Source organism: Lissotriton helveticus, chromosome 2_2, assembly GCF_964261635.1.
Source record: "Lissotriton helveticus chromosome 2_2, aLisHel1.1, whole genome shotgun sequence".
NCBI lineage: Eukaryota > Metazoa > Chordata > Amphibia > Caudata > Salamandridae > Lissotriton > Lissotriton helveticus.
In genome coordinates, this window is record NC_136060.1 from 116244628 (window position 1) to 116267122 (window position 22495).

The 22495-nt window shown below is 44.2% G+C and overlaps 1 protein-coding gene across 4 annotated transcripts in view; it reads left to right on the forward strand.

Annotated features, from left to right (window-relative positions):
- CLOCK (clock circadian regulator) overlaps positions 1-22495 on the forward strand; it is a 1757788-nt gene that overhangs the window by 803916 nt on the left and 931377 nt on the right. For all 4 annotated transcript variants that reach the window (XM_078678181.1, XM_078678183.1, XM_078678184.1 and 1 more), the window contains one exon: positions 2609-2729. In XM_078678181.1, the coding sequence (XP_078534307.1) occupies positions 2609-2729 (121 nt within the window). The remainder of the gene's footprint in view (positions 1-2608; positions 2730-22495) is intronic.

A 22495-nucleotide genomic window follows, 5' to 3' on the forward strand; every position in this document is an offset into this window, starting at 1 on the left:
AATCCAGCGCCTACAGCGCAAGTCGTTGTAACGACCTTGCGTTGTGATGGATGCATTGTAATGGTAGCGGTATAAAGCCCGCGTTGTCATGACATACATCCATGCCTTACAGTATCAAAGGCTGCTGTGAGATCGAGCAGAACCAGTATAGCCTTTCCTCCTTCATCCCTCTCCTTGCGAATCTCCTCTGCTGCTATAATCAAGGCTGTCTCCGTAGAGTGTTTTGAACGGAACCTGTGTTGCTAGTTATCCAAGATGTTATTATTCTCTAGATATGATGTTAATTCTAGATGTATTGCCTACTCCAGGACTTTGGCAACAAACGGTAAACAGAAGATAGGACGATAGTTCTTTTCGTCAAGTGGATCCAGCTTGTTTTTTTTTTTTAAATGGGACGAAAACAGGCTTTTTTCCATGCCTTGGGAAAATCTCCTGATGACAAAATTGTGTTTAATACCGAAGATAATGACATTCTAATCTCCTCTGGGGCCAGATGTAGTATGTACGGTGGGTGGACAGGGGTCCAGGGGGGACCCTCATTTGATGTTTAGCACCAGACCTGCTACTTTCTCCTCTGTAATTAGTGGAAAAGACGGCAGGCCTTTATGCTCAGCCCTATGTTCAGATTGCACTAAAGCATTTTCTCCTGTATTGTTTGCTGATTTTTCCAAACCGTCATATACAGATTGCACCTTACTCTGAAAAAAAAAACTCTAATTTATCTACAAATGTTCCCGCGGGCATTTCAACAAGGCAGAGACAGCTTGAAACAATTCTTTTTTGGAGTTAGTGGCTTCTTGGATTTTGGTAGTATAATAAGCAGCTTTAGCCTGTATGATTGCGGCCTTATATCCTTTCAGGGCGGCACAATATTCTTTCTTCTGTGCATCATCATATTGGGATCTCCAGATACGTTCTTTTTGCCTGCACTTGATACTAGTTTAAGATTAGGCGAATACCAGGGAGACGAAACCTTTTTATGTCGGGATTTCTTGGTCACCTCAGGTGCAACCTTATTTGCTGCTATATTTAGCCAGTTATAAGATTCTGTGACAGCTTGATTCTTGTCATTAGAGATTACCGGTCTGTCGCTAAATGCCGCCACAAAGTCCGACCTACTTGCTGACTTCCACGCCCCGTATTTGTCAGCTAGAGGTCGAGGGCTCCGTTCCCTATTTGATGTTACAGGCGTGATGTTGAAGTATACTGCAAAAAGATCTGACCAAGGCAAATGACAGACCTTCTTAACCTCTATATGGGGATTGTTGGGGCATATCCCATCTAGCGTGTGCCCTGCTATATGTGTGGGCTCAGCGACGATCTGATTAAGTTCAAAACTGGCTAATTCAGCTAATAAACATGCCGTATCTGAATTATTGTTATCTTCCAAATGGAAGTTGAAGTCACCTAGTACAGTGAAAAACTCTGTATCTAGACAGGATTCCAGGTGCAATAGGCATTTGTACATGAAGAAAAAGTTAACCCGACATGATCCCCAGTGAGTTTCTATAAGGGGTATTACAAACTGATACATTTCTCCTTGTATGATTATTCTCTAAAGTCTTCAACCGTTTAAACCTAGATCCTTTTTAACATCTTAAGACACAGATCTGAAGCTTAGCTCCTACCTCTTTGCTTGTTTACATCACCAAAAAGGCAAAATTATCCACACCGTTTCATGCCACACAGTTCCACTCCAAGCCACATGACACCAAACCACATATTTCAACACGACACACACATCCAATCCACACCAGACAATGCAACATCATACCACAAAATTCAACAGCACACCACATAATTAAACTCCACCACATACCACTCTACAAAATCCAATTCCACATAATTGCACTCCATAACACACAATCCCGTTCCACATAATCCCAGTACACTGAATACCACGTAATTACTATCCATATAATTCAACTGCACACCTTCCCACATAATTCCACTACACAAAATGACTCCACACCTCACTATTACACAACTAACCATTCCAATCCAACCCACATAATTCCACAAGAGACCACATACATACACTCATAACATGTGAATACAAAACATTATAATTTAGAACGCCAATAGCTCTTACTCAAGCAAATGCGAGACCAATTTGCATTGCTAATGCTTGTTGTTTACTTTGATCCCTGCTCGCGCTGCTGTGCAATACCTTTCAAACATTGAAAACGCGAATAGTCTCTAATAGGCGAAACCTATTGGCTTTGCCAGTGCTTGTTATTGTAAGTGGTTGTCTGTGGAACTACATCCTACTAATTCAATAGTTATTTATAAACAAACGTACTGCTATTCGGTGCCATTTCATGTGTACTGAAAGCGCAACCTTTACAAGCCGAATTGGAGTCCCGGCTACGATTCACAGACCAAAACCATTTGGAAAGTCACATCTGTACTACCTGCCCATGTATTTGTTCAAGTAGTTTTATCCTTTTGAGAATTCTGATTCAAGGATTGGCGTGTTATGTACCATTGAGGTGGGTAGCAATAAACTTATGTTGTTCAACGCCAAGATACCCTTGGGCAAATGTGCGCTTTACAAATATTCATGTTATCTTATGCTTATTTATTGGTGTTTTTTTCTTACATTCAGTCAGATCTCGTGGACCAAAGCATCTTTAATTTTGTTCCAGAAGGAGAACATTCAGAGGTTTATAAAATTCTGTCTACGCATTTGCTTGAAAGTGACTCCCTCACTCCAGAATATTTAAAAAGTAAGTAGCATGAATGTTTCAAAATAGATTTGATTAATGTGTCTTAATTTTGAATAACAGTGAAGGCAAGCAAACACTTATTTATTTTGACATATGTAATCCGCATTTACAGTGTTTGCGATTCTCCGTTGAGAAGTTTGCCAGGTTAGATGACATTTATTTTGCTGCCCTGTGAGTAGAAAATCTGCGATCGTTTTTTAAAGTGTATTTAAACTGCTCAATATTAAAGGAAGCAAAAAAGCCGGACTACTCCTGAATTCAGGCCATTAGAGTCCGCAGATAAACCCGTGATGTAAAACCACTCCATCATCTATGTGGTGCCAAAGAGGTTCCGTTGATCAAAATTGTAATAGAGGGAGAGCATGCCAAGGATGTCACAAAGACATAAAAAACAAATAAATCTCTTACCAGATTGAGTTAGCGCATTCATTACTGCCCAATTTACTCGGGATTTATGATATACTCCCATATTATACTTCAACATTATTGTTTCTAATTTGGAATATGCCAATGTATAATCTTCCTTTTAATCGTGCTAACTTTGTATCTGGAAAAAACCCCGCAAACAGTGTTTAATTTGAAGCAGTGGTTTTGTGTGCCTGGAAGCACCCGTAATTGTCAACACCGGCACTTATTGCGGCTTTGTTGTTCTAATTTAGAGATGAGCACAACAATAATTGTTTTGTCATTCAATATACATTAAAAATGTCTAATACATGCCGCCCAAAGGATTCTTATAGCTTTAGGTGGTCTGGGATAGTCTGAATTGTCATGCTTGTAGGGATGCGATGGTAGTTGTTATGTTAGTACTGTCATTAGCAGCGCTGGCAGGTGTAATGCGTGGTGGAAGTTGCAGTGGCCTCATGGCGAGGGCCCTGGCACTTATGTTTTGCACAACCTGAGCACTGCCCTCAAAGGCCAATTATCCGCATCATCTAGTTGCGAATTATACCATTTCCAGCAAGATTACCTGGTCCTAGCTGTTCATGTGCATAGTTTTTTACCTTTTGCAGAAATTAATCAGTCTGGAAGCCCAGCATCAGTTTAGGAAGCCCCGCAGGACATCTGGAGTACTCTCTTGAGGAGCAGTGAATCTTGATAAGGCGGCTCCAGCCGCATTCTTTTGCAGTTGTGTGGCTTCACTTGGTTTTCTTTTGGGGGGTACCCGGTCCAACTCAGGACACCCCCATGACAACTCCCACGTCAGGTCTACGAGGGGGTTTCCCAATGCCTCCGCGGCCCTGCTGGATCCCAACATGCACTGCCTTCGAGCGCACGGAAGCCAACATCATCTTCTCCCCACTGTACCTGCGCGGTCCTGCCTGGCGGGGAGATAGCGAGCAGTCTTTTCTGCCCAAGGCCCGCTGTCCTTGCGGCAGGGGTGGTATGGTGGAGGCCACTGGCCACAGCACAGCCCTTCTTTTCTTCTGTCTGGGGCTGGGTCTTGTGTTCCCAGGCCTTCACAAACGTGGCCTGCCCCGGAGGATCGGGTTCCCGGGACAGAAGGAGCCGGTAGTGGGGGCAGGAAATGGATAAACCCAGGGCACAAGTCCTAAAAAAAGAAGTGGGGGGATGCTCCAAGTTAGGTGGTGTCACAGGAAGTGACATCACAACAGGAAGTGGCATCACAAAAGTTAGTCCCCTCTTATTACAGGGAGACCCGCTTCACTTGGGGGGGCCACGTTAACCCACTGTGGAATGTAGCGTCATTCTCTGTGTGTTTTTGGGAGCGATTCTGTGAAAAGCTGTGTGAATCGACCCACTCTGGGTCATGTTTTTGATTTATAGCGGCCACAGAGTGGAACTGGCCCCGCTGGAGTTAGCACGCCATGAAGATGGCTCTCCGTGTCACGGCTGTGGCGACACACACAATGGCCGCACGGCTGTTGGACCCTGGACATTAGGACTGCGATGGCAGCAGCAGCTATGGACAAATAGAAGAACAAGCCCCCTAATGCAATCAATGACTAAAAACTCTGCCCCAAGCAGACCAGAGGAACAGTGGGTCTCTTCAAAGTCCAGTGAGGCTGGCACCCTTGAACTTCGAGGACCAGTTTGGGGGGAAATCTAGACTTCTGCGCCAAAGCAAGAGGAAATGGGTATGAGAGAAAGAGGAAAGCTGGTGCAGGGAGGCAGTAAAACCAGTGCCCTGTAAATTAGGTCACTTTTGAGGCAAATAAGCTTGCTGGAACTGCTCTTGTTGGCTAGAGCTCACCACCAGGAGCAAGGTGCTATGGTGCTTATTTCCGGGCTGGACTGTTCCCATGAGACACAGGGTCAAGACTGATTTGCATATGGCTGGGTCTAAACTGGGGTCGTATGGTGAGAAAAAGAATGATGGATTTAACCCAGATCTCTTGACTGGGGGTGAATGTTTTGATTTGATCTGCATTCCGTCCATCAATTGTGTGACTTTTGCTAATCTTTTAACTGGTCACAAAAAGTGATCCTATTCATTATCTTCAAATAATGACTCCCAAATAACAACACAGATGTTTGAAGTAAAAACAAGTATATCATATGTTAGCTCGGTCTCCATATCAATAATTAAGTTGTACATGTCAACTTAATCAAGGATATTGGTACAAACCACATTGTATATACCAAAGTTCCAAGCAGTGCATAAACAAGTTTAGATGTTGACACTGGCGTCATCATAAAATCCCATATTCTTTACAATATCCATACAGTATAGCGATCTAAGGAAGCGTAATCATTCCTCTTAACAAAATCGGTTTAGCAAAATCAGGTGTCCCATCAAATTCATTTACAAAACATTTCAAAACTCCAGATGGGACTAACTATATCCTAAAGTGTAACTATTAATGTTAAGGATGATGAGTTGTCAACGTTTCGGTCTCAAACGGCCAACTAGATCCACAAGACTAGCCTCAGGACTCGGCGTTGAAAAGGCAATCAATCCTGTATGTATTGACAAAAAATACCAATAAGTCAAGAGTAGTCAAACCAATACATCCAGGCACTGTGTGCATCGCCTGCCCACAATAGAACACCTTCAAGTGACATAATCACTAACTACCAAGTGTATCAAGCCATCAGAAACTAAAAACACCAAGATGTGCCACTGAATTAGGACCCATTGTAAAATACCCCATGTCTGAACTAAAGCCCAATATCTATAGTCTTTCTACTACAATACCAGGCTTCCAAACAATTTGGCTCCACCTCTAATTCATGATTAATGCTACAAGATATAAGCAAAATCCTCAATGAGATATGGAACAAAAGTCCCAATGTGAATAAACTGTCACCAAAGAATACTACCAAATCTTACAGATATCCATCTTGCATATGGTTCAATATCTTCTACAAAGTAAGTGACAAAACACACAGCCTGTTGTTATCACTCTAGAACTAATACTTTTGATGATATAGTATTTATCTAAACTCATATGGTAAAACTTATATGGTAAAATACTAACGCTCTATACAGTGCTGTCCGCTCGAATTCTAGGATCCGATCAAACAGTTTTCCCAACTAAGATGTAGAACCAACATGCATCTTAAAAACACACTACTGAGAGGTCACATGAGCATTCCAGAAACACGTCGGCCATCTTAGAATCACTCTGCTCCGCATCCACAATTCATATTAAAGATATTCTATACACGTAATGCTAGGAATTAGGACTAATCTGGTCCAACATATAGGCATCTGTTTATTACACAAATGGGTATGGATAGACGACTTCAGTAATTTAAACAAGCATTTACAGTGCAATGGTCTTGCTAACGCGGGATTACTGGTTACTAATTATCTTACCAAATCCCATTTCCTGTCGACTGAATCGTTGGTACCTGTCTTGAGTAAAAGGTAATCTCGCAGTAAACAATCAATTTAAGAACTTACACCACTCTAAATGACCACTGACCAAAATTAAGTTTTAAGGATTTAATATAAAGTCAAAGATAACTGAAGATACAAACTTCTCAAAATGAGATTCAAGAGGTAGATCGGTATCACTATGAACATGAACTTTTTGAATAGTCTGAGTCTGAAAAACAGAATAATAAGTACAAGTTCGAAAACCATCAGGGTTGCTAAAATGGATACAAGTTGCAACCTCAAAGTCATTACAGAAAAGAAAATTAAGGTTAGTCTGTCCCTACACTATACTAAATGACATCCCTACTTAGCAAGATCTTAACCCCCTAGGTGTCAGCCGTGGTGATTTCCTAAGAAGATCACGCACTTCTCTTTGTCTCTTCTCTGATAATGGGTCTCTCCTGATCAGCCTATCTGCCTACCCATCCGCTTCCTTAGGCTCCCAAAATCATCTGCTCTGCTCTCCTCCCGGGTCACTTTCCCTAATACCAAATCACATTTCCAATAGAAACGCCCCTTGGGACGCCCCTCACGTGGTACATCTTTGCGCGGTAAACTCCATGATGGTACTCTTGAAGACCCTCGTTATAGTTGACCTTGGTTCCCAGGCTCCTTCTTCCGTGCGCTGATACCCCCTGAAATTCCTGGAAACTCCTACAGGCCTGCGCAAGGCGCCACTGAACAAAGTCCCTTTCATTCGAGCTGATTAGGACCCTCGCACCTGCATACAGCTCGTCCTGCAGTGGGCCTCAAATTCCAGACTTCACCATATCTTAGGCCATAAAACACTCTCCGAGCTCCATACTGGACACCTCACGACCTCTCCTCTAACGAGCACATGACGATTTAAACTACATGACATTATCTGCTCTGGCCTACTTGATTTACATGCAGCAGGTTCCTGCACTCTTAAAACGTTAACTTGATTTAAACAGCAAACATTCTTAACTAGCATACGTTTCTAAAATAACACATCTATAAAGCATATACTTTTAACCCTAAGTTCAATAGTACATTTTGAAAGAACCATGTCAACCTTGTCTCACATTATTTTAGCAGCACGTTTAGATTTGCTTGTGAATTGCCATGAGGCCTACACAATATACTGGGTTTTAGAGTTACATTCAACTCTTACATTATTCCTTTAACATGAGAACGTGAGGTTTTCATATTCATCCCAAACATTTCTACATTAGTCTCACACAGTTATGATTATTGTTACTCTACTTAAACATTCTATGCATTTCACCACTGAATATAAGACACCCGGTGTATTTCACTTCTAAATATAAACACTCTGGTGCAAAGTACATGTTAACTAACTACGTGCTTGTAAATATGGCGTACTTATACATTTTTCAAACTTGTGCTCTCTCAGTCCCCCCTTTGATGACCTTTAGGGGTCATCATTACCATGACACTAAAATGTAGAACCTTTAAAGTGAAGACAGGGCAGTACCACTTCTTTTCATACTCTCTAATGCTTTCAGACTCTTATATTGAGTGTCCTGCATCGCTGTCAACTCTTCTTCCTGTTTCTTCATAACTCTCTGTAACCTATTTGCTCTATACCATTGATACAAACGCACCAATCCCCACAAAGTGATTACACAAATCACTACTATGATGATGGGCTTCAATATGTACCAAACGATACCCTTTCCTAAGTTGGCAAACCAACTTCCAACTTTACCCATTCCATGGCCTACTTTTTCCCACACATTTACCTTTGCCAGGTCCTCAATTTCGTAGTGTATGGCAGTGATGTTTTGTATATACTTCTCTAGAGGCTTTGAATTGTCTGGAATGTAAGTACAACATTCCTGGACCTTCAAGGCCCTACAGACTCCTCCCTCTTTTGCTAACAGAACATCTAAAGCAAGTCGGTTCTGAAGAACCATTGCCCTAATCGATTGCATCTCCCCTTCTATCAGCATCAAGGATCTTGCAGTACTGGCAGATAGCCTATCTACGACTGTAGCTAACCTCCTGATCTTAATGTCATTCATTATCAATCCTAAGAAAGGGAATGCAGCACCTATTACATCTCCAACTACTTCTGCTGCACCCAGCCCTCGCTTCCATCTAGTTGATATTTCTTTCTTAGGCGTGTCTAAATTCTCAACATGGTATATTTTAGGGAAGACAACAGCCAGATAGCATGATCCGTACCAATTATCTGGTAACTTCACATAGGCATATCTTCCACATACAAAATATACATTTGGTATTGCTTGCATCCCTTTCATGAAGTTCTTAGAGTAGTACTCCAATTGAAAAGCATGTTCGCAATTGACTTGTCCTACATAAACGTTTTCATAGTAGGAGTAACTCCTGTGAATGCACAGTTTCCCCCGTTTCTCCTTATCCAAAGCAATTGGACCAATACTTCCTTTTCGTTGTTGTGCCCTTTCTTCCTTGGTCCAATCTGTTTCTCCTTGTCCTGATGCCTTCAATACCTTCTGCTTCCTGTATCTAGTATCTACCTGAGCTATAAACTTTTTCTCAACTTCTGATATTTGACAAGTCAGATTGTTGATTCGAGCATGTGAAGTATCTAACGTTCTCCATGGAATAAACCATTTGTGTAACCTGTCTTCGCTTTTGTAGTAGTTCCATTTGTTCAAATGCTTGAAATTCGGAACCTCTGGCAATGTCGAGTCGAAATTCGAGAAGTAATACTCAAATCCGTCTCGTCCATAAAACATACTTAACAATAAACTGCACGTTATCCCATATGTCAACGGGAGATGATGGTATTTGATACCCTCCTCCACCGAAATTGGTAATTGCATACAGACATAGCAGTCCTTTACCTCCATGGCATCAACATATTCATAAAGCAACTTAGCATAAGCATTTGACTTGTAATTCCCCTGTGACTCATCCATGTGTAACCTTTTTACTTCTGCATCTAACAACGCTTTATCTTTCTCATTGATGTTTCCCTTCTCCTTAATAATGGTAGTTCTCGGTGTTGACACTCCCTTATCCTCCTTAACTGTGGTTCCATCCCCTTCGTGTCCCGCTAGGAATGAAACAGTTACCACTAAAATTATAAGAGAAACCACTACTCCTAAAAATGTAACAGCTATACATTTTGCCCTGCGGTTCGGGTTGCCAGCCTCCATGTTCTCAAACAGTGTAGTTTTCGACTATCTTCCAGCATTCACTTCCTCTTCTTTTCAAACAAAGTCTTTCTCTCTTGCAATGTCTTTCTTGGAACACTTGGAAGCTTGACAATTTATTTCCGCAAAACAATTCAAAGTCCAGTAGAAAATAGACAACCCTAGCCCTTCTCCATCCACTAAAATGAAACCCCTATCACTTTTCTTCTTCCACTCGGCGCTAGGTTATCTTGCAACAAGTTTACAATTTCTTTGCAACAGTCTTATTTTCGTCTGAAGTTATGTATGGTTCAAGGAGTGACACTACTTCTTCATAAACGTCCATCCGAAGTATCATTCCCTCAGGTTCTGGACAGTTCGTACCACACCATGGAAAGTCAACCTTTTCTAGGATTATTCTCCTTATTTCGCTCCGGACCAGGGGACGAACAAAATGAAGAGTTAATGTCTTTTCAATCTCCACTCCTGGTACTATCAGTTCTACATCCACAGTTACAAAGGGGTCCGTTCTAATCAAGATCACTTTCTTCACCTTTCCAGTTCTGCGCCCCTTTGAAGACATTCACAATATGGTATTAGTCCACAACAATAAGCGCTCCTAGCATTTCTACTACTCGCTCAAGCATTTCCAAACGAAGAAGAGTTCCCTCCAATATTGGATATCGTGAACAGCAAACTGGAAACTCAACTGTCTCTAAAAGCAATTTTCTTATTCCACTCAGAAGAGCAGGATGAACGATGTTGAGTGTCAGCAACCTTTCGGTCTCCGCTCCTGGCAGTAGAAACTTTATTTGCACTGTGATGATCGGGTCAGTTCTGATCAGTTCCACTTCCCTGATCCTCCCTGTTCTGTGTCTCCCAGACATCTGCAACAAGGTAAGTCCAGTCGGGAGTAGAGTATCTTCTGCTAGGCACTCGCACCCTACTTGATCTTCTAAGACCCTCCTCGGCTTGATCCTTGATATCTTCTTCTGGATCTGAGTCTTCGGATATAGGAGTAAGCGTTTCTTCCTGGGCCGACCTCAAACTTAGCCTTCTTCTCCTTGTTGGCCAAGTGGCAGCTCCAAGCCTTATTCTCCTATTCCTTGTCCTCCCACTTGGTTCTTGATCGCTCCGATACGGATCTGAGTCTGAGTCGTATTCACTTCTGCTCTCTCCTTCAGTTGCGTCTTCTGTCTCACTGCCGTCCTGCCTTCGCTCTTCTTCTGAATCCGATGCGTTCCCAACTTCTTCCGACACCTCCTCAGCTGCCTCAATCCCTTCTTGCGACTCTTCTTCCACTTCCGGGCTTTCGTCTGGGATGGGAGCTGTTCCTTCTAGAGGTGCTGGAACTCTTCTAGTATGGGATGCATGGATCCAATTTGGCAGCCCCCCGCACTTCACCGCGGTGTTCGTGATCAGGATTACCTGAAAGGGCCCACGCCAGCGAACATCTAGGCAGTTCTTCCGGACGTGTTTTTTAACCAGGACCCAGTCCCCTGGGTTCAGGTCATGACACAGGTTCCTCGCTGCTGGAACTTCAGCCGCATGCACCTGAAGGGACACAGAATGGATGGCGTCAGACAGTCCTTTACAATAATCCAAGATCAGATCATCTGTAATATTCAATAGAGCAGTAGTTGGAACTGTAGGAAGTCTCATGGCCCTCCCCATCAGGATCTCGTGGGGAGAGAGACCTGTCCTCCTATCAGGTGTGCTGCGCATGCTCATGAGCACCAATGGAAGAGCATCTGGCCAACTCAAGGATGTGGATGCCACTACTTTAGCCAATCTATTCTTCAAAGTGCCATTCACTTGTTCCACAATTCCTGAAGCTTCTGGTCGATAACTACAATGCAGCTTTTGATCGATATTCAGTGTGGAGCACAACATCTTCACTATTTCGCTGTTAAAATGTTTTCCTCTGTCCGATTCCAAAGAGGCAGGCACCCCGAAGCGCGGTATCAACTCCCTGAGCAACAATTTAGCCACTGTGAGTGTATCACACCTACGTGTAGGGTACGCTTCAACCCATCTGGAAAATACGCATACAATCACCAACACATACCGAAGGCGATTGACTCTTGGCATCTCGATGAAGTCTAGTTGCATTCTATTGAAAGGCCCCCCCGACCTCCCAATGTGACTCAGTGTGACTGGTGTTCGTTTGCCTACGTTCAGTTGTTGGCAGGTAACACATCGCTTACATACTGATTCTGCTGCTATTCTGAATTTCGGGCAATACCAAGTCTGCCTAAAAACTCTCATCATAGCATCCCTTCCTAGATGTACTGGACCATGTATTTCTCTCGCCATGGGATTAGCTAATTCTTCAGGTAACACAGCTCTCCCATCTGCTGAAACCCAAAAATCCATCTCACTTCGCACACAGCCTGCTATTTCCCATGCCTTTTTCTCTGTTTCAGGTGCGTTCTCCTGCATTATTCTTAAATCCTCCCAAGTGTCTACAGTTTCTAACATCATACTTAATTCAGTCTTTTCTTCTGCACCTTCTATTTCCACCTTTGAGAAAGAATAACTTTGTTCCGCACAATAGCGTGCGACTTCATCAGCATATCTATTACCTTGTGACACAAAATCTGTATTCTTAGTATGAGCTACACACTTCACTACTGCAATGTCAACAGGACCTTGTAATGCTTCTATCAGCAACCGCACAAATTCTCCATTTCGAATGGGCGAACCAGAGGAGGTCATGTAACCCCTCTGAGACCACAACTGCCCGAAATCATGAACCACACCGAAACCATATTGGCTGTCCGTGTAGATGGTGACTCTCTTTCCATTTCCTGCTATGCAGGCACGAGTTAGGGCAATAATCTCTGCTACCTGTGCGGAATGTACTCCTTCCAGGCAAGCGGCTTCCACAACTCCAGTAATGGTACAAACAGCATAAGCTGCTCTCAACCGACCAGTATCGTCTCTTAAACATGAGCCATCAACAAAGTAAATTTCATCAGGGTCAGACAATGGCTCATCCACTATATCTGGTCTGGGTTTCGTGCATAGTTCAGTCACATCAAGGCAATCGTGGTCTTCACATCCTTCGCCTTCTATTACAGTAGGTAATGGCATCAAAGTAGCAGGATTCAAGACAGAGCATCTCCTGAGAGTCACGTTTTCTGCGGCAAGTATAACTTGCTCATAACGCGTGAGCCTACTATTGGTCAGATGCTGCGTCTTCGTCCTGGTCATTAACAATTCAACTGAATGCGGTACATACACCACTACTGGATGTCCCATCACAATACTCTCGCTCCTTTCAATGCTGACACCCGTTGCAGCAACGGATTTGAGACATCCGGGCAACGCTGCGGCTACTGGATCTAATGTAGCCGAAAAATATGCAACTGGTCTACGGGCATTACCGTGGGTCTGTGCCAAGACTGACAAAGCACATCCCTCTCTCTCACAGCAATAGAGTGAAAACGACTTTTCATAATCTGGCATTCCCAGAGCCGGAGCACGACATAAATCGTCTCTCAGCTGTAAAAACGCCACCAGACATTCTTCATCCCATGGTACCGGATCACTCACCTCCTTGTGCGTCAGTTTCTGTAAGGGCTTTGCTTTCAGCGAAAAGTTAACTATCCACTGTCGGCAGTAACCCACCATTCCTAGGAACATTCTAACCTCTCTCTGAGTTGTAGGCGCATTCATTTTCATTATCGCCTCAATCCTCTCTGGGGACACCTTACGTTTCCCTTTTTCTAACCTGTGCCCTAGATACTGTACTTCTGTCAGACAATACTGTAACTTGCTCGGAGATACCTTATGTCCATTTTCAGCTAAATGATTCAGTAAGGCAATTGAATCTACTTTACAAGCTTCCTCTGTTTCTGACGCAACAAGTAGGTCATCTATGTACTGTACCAGAACCGAGTTCTGTGGCAGTACTAGATTCTCAAGATTCTTTTTCAACAACTGATTAAAGATGGATGGACTGTCTGTGAATCCTTGTGGGATTCGACACCATGTTAAAACGCGATCTTCCATTTTAAACGCAAAAAGGTACCTGCTCTCTTCATCCAATGGGATTGAAAAGAAAGCCTGACAAAGATCTATCACTGTGAACCATTCTGCTTGACATGGTATTTGAAACAATATTACTGATGGATTCGGTACCACGGGACAACATGAAACGACTATGTTGTTAATTTTTCGTAAATCCTGAACTATCCTAAACTTCCCACTAGGTTTCTGCAAACCCATAATCGGGGAGTTACAAGGACTGCCCACGATTTCCTTCAGTATTCCCTGCTGTATCATTGACTCGATCACAGGCTTTATTCCCGCAATCGTTTCCTGGGACAATTTGTATTGAGGCGTTCTTGGAAACTCAACATTTGGTTTTACCAGAATTTTTACCGGTTCTACCCCTTTAATCAATCCTATATCTTCTCCTGTGAAATCCCACACCTCTGACGCCACTGCATCTCTTAAGTCTTGTGGAAGATCTTCTACAGTCAGAGTAGGATATAGTTCTACACAGAATTTTGAATTGGCCACCTTAAAGGTAGCATCATCGTCGGTAGTCTGTACCTCCACTCCTTGTGGGGTGCAGTATATGGTGCAATTCAATTTGCATAACAAATCCCTACCTAACAGACATACCGGACTCGAGTCACAAACCACAAACTGATGTTCGTTCATGTGGTTTCCAATTTTCACAGACACTGGTTCTGTCAAGGGACTAGTCATTCTTTTATTTGCGACTCCTACCACTTGAATTGTTTCCCCTGACATTGGCAAGTCTGGAACTACCGCTGATCTCAGAGTCGAACGAGTAGCCCCAGTGTCCACTAAGAACGTAGTGGGACACCCTGCCACTTCTGCCTCAACAAATGGCCCTCTCTGATCCACTTCTAGAACTGCCCCGAGGGTACAGTCCTCTTCACTGCTCACCCGTTGTCCTGTCAATGGATCAATGTAATAACATTTTTCTTCCTCGATAAACAGAGGCATTTGTTTAAAGACCTTTCCTCCAGCTGTTATCTTCGGTGGCTGTGGGAATTGGGCCCGTGGAGCCGAAGTCCCCCCTTTGGCCACCTTACTGCTTGGGACTGTCACTTTTTGCACTGGGTCTTCTTGGACCTGCTCTTCTACTTCTAGCTCTCCGTTTTCAGGGTTAAAGGGACACTCGCGTCGCCAATGCCCCACCTGATGACACAGATGACACTTTGTCGTTTTCTTTAAAGTGGCAAAGTCTATCCTAGGTCTCTGCCCTTCTTCATTATCTTTGTTCTGACCATTTGGTTTTCGTCCCATCCCCTGCTTCTGCTGGCCACCCTTCCCAGCGGACTGCATTTGCACCACCATCAATTTCTCCTTTAGATTCTTGGCTTTAGAATCTATCTCGTCACTGCAGTACCTCGCATATCGTAAAATCTCATCTAGTGGTTTGTTCTGCCAACAGATTAAATGTTGCTGTATCATCAAACAAATATCAGGCCTCAACCCCAAGACAAACTTTGACACGAACTGCCCTATGTCTTTGGGATCCATTACATCTAGTCCACTGTATTGCTTGAATGTTTTCAACAATCTTTCATAAAACTCGTGAACTGTCTCCTTGGGTTCCTGCCTTGTTCGGTCTATTTTTACCCAATCTATATCCTGTGGTGGTACCTTATCTTTCAGCCATGCTATTACCCTTTCATACTTTCGCATGACAATCTCAGATGGTCCATTTGTTCGAACATCCCTCAATGGTTCAGCATTTGGCCATTCGACACTAGTCTTGCACGGGGTCCACAAATCAGATGGGACCACGATGTCAAACAACGTGTTCAAATCTATCCACAATACTTTCGAAATTTTAACAAACCTCTCTACCTGCTTATACCACTCGACTGGATTGTCCCGCAACTTCGGAAATGAGTTGGTAAATGCGGCTAAGTCTCCTCTACTCCAGGGCACATGTACATAATTTCCATTTGATATTTCTCGCAAAGGGAATGCCTCCATCTGCATTACCCTTCCCTCAGGGGTCATCACATTTGTACTTCGCCTAACGGTGCCCTTTTTCGACCACCTTTCTTCCCATTTATCCAGTTCTCTCCACACTCTTATCCCTGTTACCAGCTCTCTTATGTGTGTTTTTAATCCAGTAGTTCTCTTCTCATCTAGATCTTGGTCTGCGTACTGTAATCTGTGGTTGCTCTGCAATGCCCTTGTCCTAGACAAATCCACGGCATACTTGTCTGCCAAATCAGTCAGTTTTTCATGAAACGCTCTAGCTTTCCTAGTAATATCCTTTGCCATGAACAATAACTCATCCTGTTCATACAATTCTATCCTTTCCAAAGGCAATGTTCCATCTATTATCTCATCAACATCTGATTTTAAACTGGTAACATCAAGCCTTTTTGCCTTAATTTCAGCTTTCAAGACACTCAATTTAGCTCCTCCATCCGCATCTCTCCCATCCCAGCTCCGAGATCTACGTTTAGGTATGGGTGAATTATAAGGAGTCCTCCCCTGTTCCCATCTCTCTAGATCCCATGCCTTTCCGTCTTCTCGGGGTGGGTGGTGAAACACTCCTTCATGCCTCATAGCCCTTCTCTCCCCTTCCGGGCTAGTTTCACGGGATGCAGGGTAAGATGTTCCCTTACTCCCTCTTTCTTCCCTACTTCCCTGTGATTCCTGATTATTCGAGGCGTGGCGGGACCTATCGCTGTTCTCCTTTCTCCAATGTTGAACGTCTTCCCCAAGTGTATGATGAAGGCACCTAAACCTATTCTGAAAAGCCCGTACCGCCTCATCTCCTCCGTTCCCCCAGAGACGGGACATTTCCTCACATTCTACAATCCTAGTATTTTGTTCCGGCTGTTCTCTCTGATTTGTAGGACATGCATCCCCTCTATTCTCTTGACTTTGGCCTTCCCGGCCCTGACTGCTTTCGCTGGCCCCACAATGAGATACTGTCCCGTTTCCCCTGCTTTCCCACTCTGGTTCCGTTCTTGTCCTGTTACTCGGAGATACTATGGACCCGTCCCATTCCCTCAAATCAGCTCTTAACTCTGAAAAAGATCTTGGCCGCGGTCCCCTTAGATCCATTGGTCCTCTCGGACCTCCCTGTTCTGAATTGGGACCGACAGTTGTGTCTAATGGGGTGTTCCACGTTACCGAACCTGGTAATTGTTTCCATGCATTCGTCACATTATTCCTCCTTTCCATCTCAATCCTTTCCCTATCCAATTGCCTTTGTTGTTCCCCTCTATCTCTCTCAGAATTATAGATCGAAACTATGGGTCCTATGGTAACAGGCACTTGAAGAGCGTCTGGCAATCCCACAGACTCAACCCTTTCTGTGGTTGGCGTTTTCTGCACTACAAACCTTCCCACTACACTCTGTACAGTGTTGTTTGGAGGTGTTTCTCCGCCTTTGCTAGGTGTCCATTCCGATATAGGGAGTGGTGTATACCCCTCTATCTCATTCCCATCTTCCCTTGCGAGCCCTCTATCTTCTATCAATCCCACTCTCGGAGGTGGTCTATCCATTAACAATCTGTTTATCAGATTGTCCTCCGACTCGCTTTCCTCGTCTTCTTCCATGAGGTTTCCTCCTCCTGACACTTCCCTCATCGGATACATTTTCTCCACCTCAATAGTCTGTACCCTCCAACGCTTTTCCTCCTCATCCCATTTGGAATCTCGCACTGCCCTTACCGATCGCGTCAGCCTTTGTTGACGCCTGTTCAAATTTCGGTCGTGTGCAGCCTTAATCCATGCATTAAGAGCCTCAAACTGTGTTGGTCTAGGTGAGGGTTTCAATGAGGACATGGTTGCTTTTAGCCGATGTAACACCTCTAACTTAAACGTCCCGTACTTCGGGAACTGCATTTCCTCATTCCCTTCCGTAAGCTTATTCCAAGCCCCAATCCACAATATCGTATGCAGCCCCACATTCGTTGCCATATAATGAGCTGGCGTACCCTCTGGGGGAGCCTCTTCCCCGTAATAATGTTCACTTCGTTTACGTTTAAAAATCCCTTTCAAACACTTAAAACACTTCATGATTTCTCTTTTCTCCGCGTTTGTTTACTTCCTGATGATATTCCACCAATCTCGGCGCCGTTCTCACTAACTGGCCTATCCGTACGCGGCTTTCCTCCGACGTCACTCTCGCCGCCCAACCAGAGCGCGGCTCTAGCTAACGTCACACCAACCGCTCAATCAGAGCGCGGCTCTAGCCGACGTCACCCGTCCCCCTTCGCAGCAGTTCCCCTCCTTTCTCAGCTCGTCTCCTCGGTCATGCACGCATCCCATTCCTACTCTGAAAAATGATTACTTCCGTCCAAGCGATCACCTTTCTTTGACTGTACGCCCACAGTCTTTCTGTAGTTGTCACCCTAACTTGGCGAAATGTCTTTCCGATTACTTCCAGACAATCGCCTTCTCCGATAGGTTACTCACACACAGTAACTTTCGACCAGCGTCCGTTACTCATACACTCACTCTTACACTCCCCCTATCTTGGATCCACGGCGGTCAATGGTACCTCGTGACCTCCGTACTATGGTCGACAACTACCCTGGATGTTCGATACACCCAAAACCACTTAAGCTCTGGCCTGAACTTAAGATTTCACCAGTTCACCCGTTTACCAGGTTACCAGTTTACCAGGTTGCGCGCGCTCACAACCTTCTCTCTTTCACACTACAGGCATTCAACTCCGCAAGACATTACAATACAAATACAACACAAAACACCGCAATCTGTTCACGCATGACCCTTTTTATACTCACTCTCCGATACTGCTGCTTTTCTCGCACCGTCTGCACCTTTCGGCACACGATTCTTCCGCTGCTCGTCTCTCGACGTCTCGGGCCTTGGGGTAAACTAACCTCTCTAGATTACCTTCCTCAAGAAGATAACCATCCTCTGCTACCAACTGCTAACGCGGGATTACTGGTTACTAATTATCTTACCAAATCCCATTTCCTGTCGACTGAATCGTTGGTACCTGTCTTGAGTAAAAGGTAATCTCGCAGTAAACAATCAATTTAAGAACTTACACCACTCTAAATGACCACTGACCAAAATTAAGTTTTAAGGATTTAATATAAAGTCAAAGATAACTGAAGATACAAACTTCTCAAAATGAGATTCAAGAGGTAGATCGGTATCACTATGAACATGAACTTTTTGAATAGTCTGAGTCTGAAAAACAGAATAATAAGTACAAGTTCGAAAACCATCAGGGTTGCTAAAATGGATACAAGTTGCAACCTCAAAGTCATTACAGAAAAGAAAATTAAGGTTAGTCTGTCCCTACACTATACTAAATGACATCCCTACTTAGCAAGATCTTAACCCCCTAGGTGTCAGCCGTGGTGATTTCCTAAGAAGATCACGCACTTCTCTTTGTCTCTTCTCTGATAATGGGTCTCTCCTGATCAGCCTATCTGCCTACCCATCCGCTTCCTTAGGCTCCCAAAATCATCTGCTCTGCTCTCCTCCCGGGTCACTTTCCCTAATACCAAATCACATTTCCAATAGAAACGCCCCTTGGGACGCCCCTCACGTGGTACATCTTTGCGCGGTAAACTCCATGATGGTACTCTTGAAGACCCTCGTTATAGTTGACCTTGGTTCCCAGGCTCCTTCTTCCGTGCGCTGATACCCCCTGAAATTCCTGGAAACTCCTACAGGCCTGCGCAAGGCGCCACTGAACAAAGTCCCTTTCATTCGAGCTGATTAGGACCCTCGCACCTGCATACAGCTCGTCCTGCAGTGGGCCTCAAATTCCAGACTTCACCATATCTTAGGCCATAAAACACTCTCCGAGCTCCATACTGGACACCTCACGACCTCTCCTCTAACGAGCACATGACGATTTAAACTACATGACATTATCTGCTCTGGCCTACTTGATTTACATGCAGCAGGTTCCTGCACTCTTAAAACGTTAACTTGATTTAAACAGCAAACATTCTTAACTAGCATACGTTTCTAAAATAACACATCTATAAAGCATATACTTTTAACCCTAAGTTCAATAGTACATTTTGAAAGAACCATGTCAACCTTGTCTCACATTATTTTAGCAGCACGTTTAGATTTGCTTGTGAATTGCCATGAGGCCTACACAATATACTGGGTTTTAGAGTTACATTCAACTCTTACATTATTCCTTTAACATGAGAACGTGAGGTTTTCATATTCATCCCAAACATTTCTACATTAGTCTCACACAGTTATGATTATTGTTACTCTACTTAAACATTCTATGCATTTCACCACTGAATATAAGACACCCGGTGTATTTCACTTCTAAATATAAACACTCTGGTGCAAAGTACATGTTAACTAACTACGTGCTTGTAAATATGGCGTACTTATACATTTTTCAAACTTGTGCTCTCTCAGTCTCATCTTTGTTAAAGTTAGAGCTATTGGCATTGCAAATGTGACCGACAGGACAAACCCTTCTCCATTTATATACACTTACCTCTTAGCATACAAATGTATTATGTAGGAAAAAAAACATAATGCATTACTAGAAAATATAAAAACCGAAATGAATAAATAAACTTACCGGAAACTTGCCACAGCCCGAATGATAGGACAAACCCTTCTCCAATTGAAGAAAAGATAGCAGTATTGCCGATTCGACACAAAAAAAAACATCTAACGAAACAATATTTCACACATCCCAAAACATCGAGTTAGTGTTAAAAAAAAATTGGGACAAAAAAGTAAGTAAAAAATAGTAAAACAACAGAAAGAAAGACATAAAAACTAAGCTTAACACGCTGCAACAGGCTCAGGAGACTGACCAGAACAAACCTATAGAGAAATAAAAACATGCATTACAGTAGAAAGTAAATAATAAAAATTGCTTACCTGAGACCAAAACCAAGTGCACGGAGACGACACGAGCCGGGGTAGACCTGTAAAACAAAAACAAAAATGCATTAGATGAACAAGAGAGACCCGGTGGCTTACCTGAGGCACGCAAACAGCAGCATACCTACCGGGACAAGCACTCCGTGCACGGAAACGACACGGGCCGGGGTAGACCTGTAAAACAAAAACAAAAATGCATTAGATGAGCAAGAGAGACCCGATGGCTTACCTGAGGCACGCAAACAGCAGCATACGTACCGGGCCAAGCACTCCGTGTAAGACGGTGCACGGAAACGACACGGGCTGGGGTAGACCTGTAAAATAAAAACAAAAATGCATTAGCTGAGCAAGAGAGACACGATGGCTTACCTGAGGCACGCAAACAGCAGCATATGTACCGGGCCAAACACTCCGTGCACGACGGTGCACGGAAACGACACGGGCCGGGGTAGACCTGTTGAACAAAAACAAAAATGCATTAGATGAGCAAGAGAGACACGATGGCTTACCTGAGGCACGCAAACAGCAGCATACGTACCGGGCCAAACACTCCGTGCACGACGGTGCATGGAGACGACACGGGCCGGGGTAGACCTGTTGAACAAAAACAAAAATGCATTAGATGAGGAAGAGAGACACGATGGCTTACCTGAGGCACGCAAACAGCAGCATACGTACTGGGCCAAGCACTCCGTGCACGACGGTGCACGGAGACGACACGGGCCGGGGTAGACCTGTAAAACAAAAACAAAAATGCATTAGCTGAGCAAGAGAGACAGGATGGCTTACCTGAGGCACGCAAACAGCAGCATATGTACCGGGCCAAACACTCCGTGCACGACGGTGCACGGAAACGACACGGGCCGGGGTAGACCTGTTAAACAAAAACAAAAATGCATTAGATGAGCAAGAGAGACAGGATGGCTTACCTGAGGCACGCAAACAGCAGCATATGTACCGGGCCAAACACTCCGTGCACGACGGTGCACGGAAACAACACGGGCCGGGGTAGACCTGTAAAACAAAAACAAAAATGCATTAGATGAGCAAGAGAGACAGGATGGCTTACCTGAGGCACGCAAACAGCAGCATATGTACCGGGCCAAACACTCCGTGCACGACGGTGCACGGAAACGACACGGGCCGGGGTAGACCTGTTGAACAAAAACAAAAATGCATTAGATGAGGAAGAGAGACACGATGGCTTACCTGAGGCACGCAAACAGCAGCATACGTACTGGGCCAAGCACTCCGTGCACGACGGTGCACGGAGACGACACGGGCCGGGGTAGAACTGTAAAACAAAAACAAAAATGCATTAGATGAGCAAGAGAGACACGATGGCTTACCTGAGGCACGCAAACAGCACCATACGTACCGGGCCAAGCACTCCGTGCACGACGGTGCACGGAGACGACACGGGCCGGGGTAGACCTGTAAAACTAAAATAAAATGCATTAGATAAGCAAGAGCGACACGTTGGCTTACCTGAAGCACACAAACAGCAGCATACGTACCGGGCCAAGCACTCAGTGCACGACGGTGCACGGAAACAACACGGGCCGGGGTAGACCTGTAAAACAAAAATGCATTAGCTGAGCAAGAGAGACAGGATGGCTTACCTGAGGCCCGCAAACAGCAGCATACGTACCGGGCCAAGCACTCCGTGCACGACGGTGCACGGAAACGACACGGGCTGGGGTAGACCTGTAAAATAAAAACAAAAATGCATTAGCTGAGCAAGAGAGGCACGATGGCTTACCTGAGGCACGCAAACAGCAGCATATGTACCGGGCCAAACACTCCGTGCACGACGGTGCACGGGGACGACACGGGCCGGGGTAGACCTGTTGAACAAAAACAAAAATGCATTAGATGAGGAAGAGAGACACGATGGCTTACCTGAGGCACGCAAACAGCAGCATACGTACCGGGCC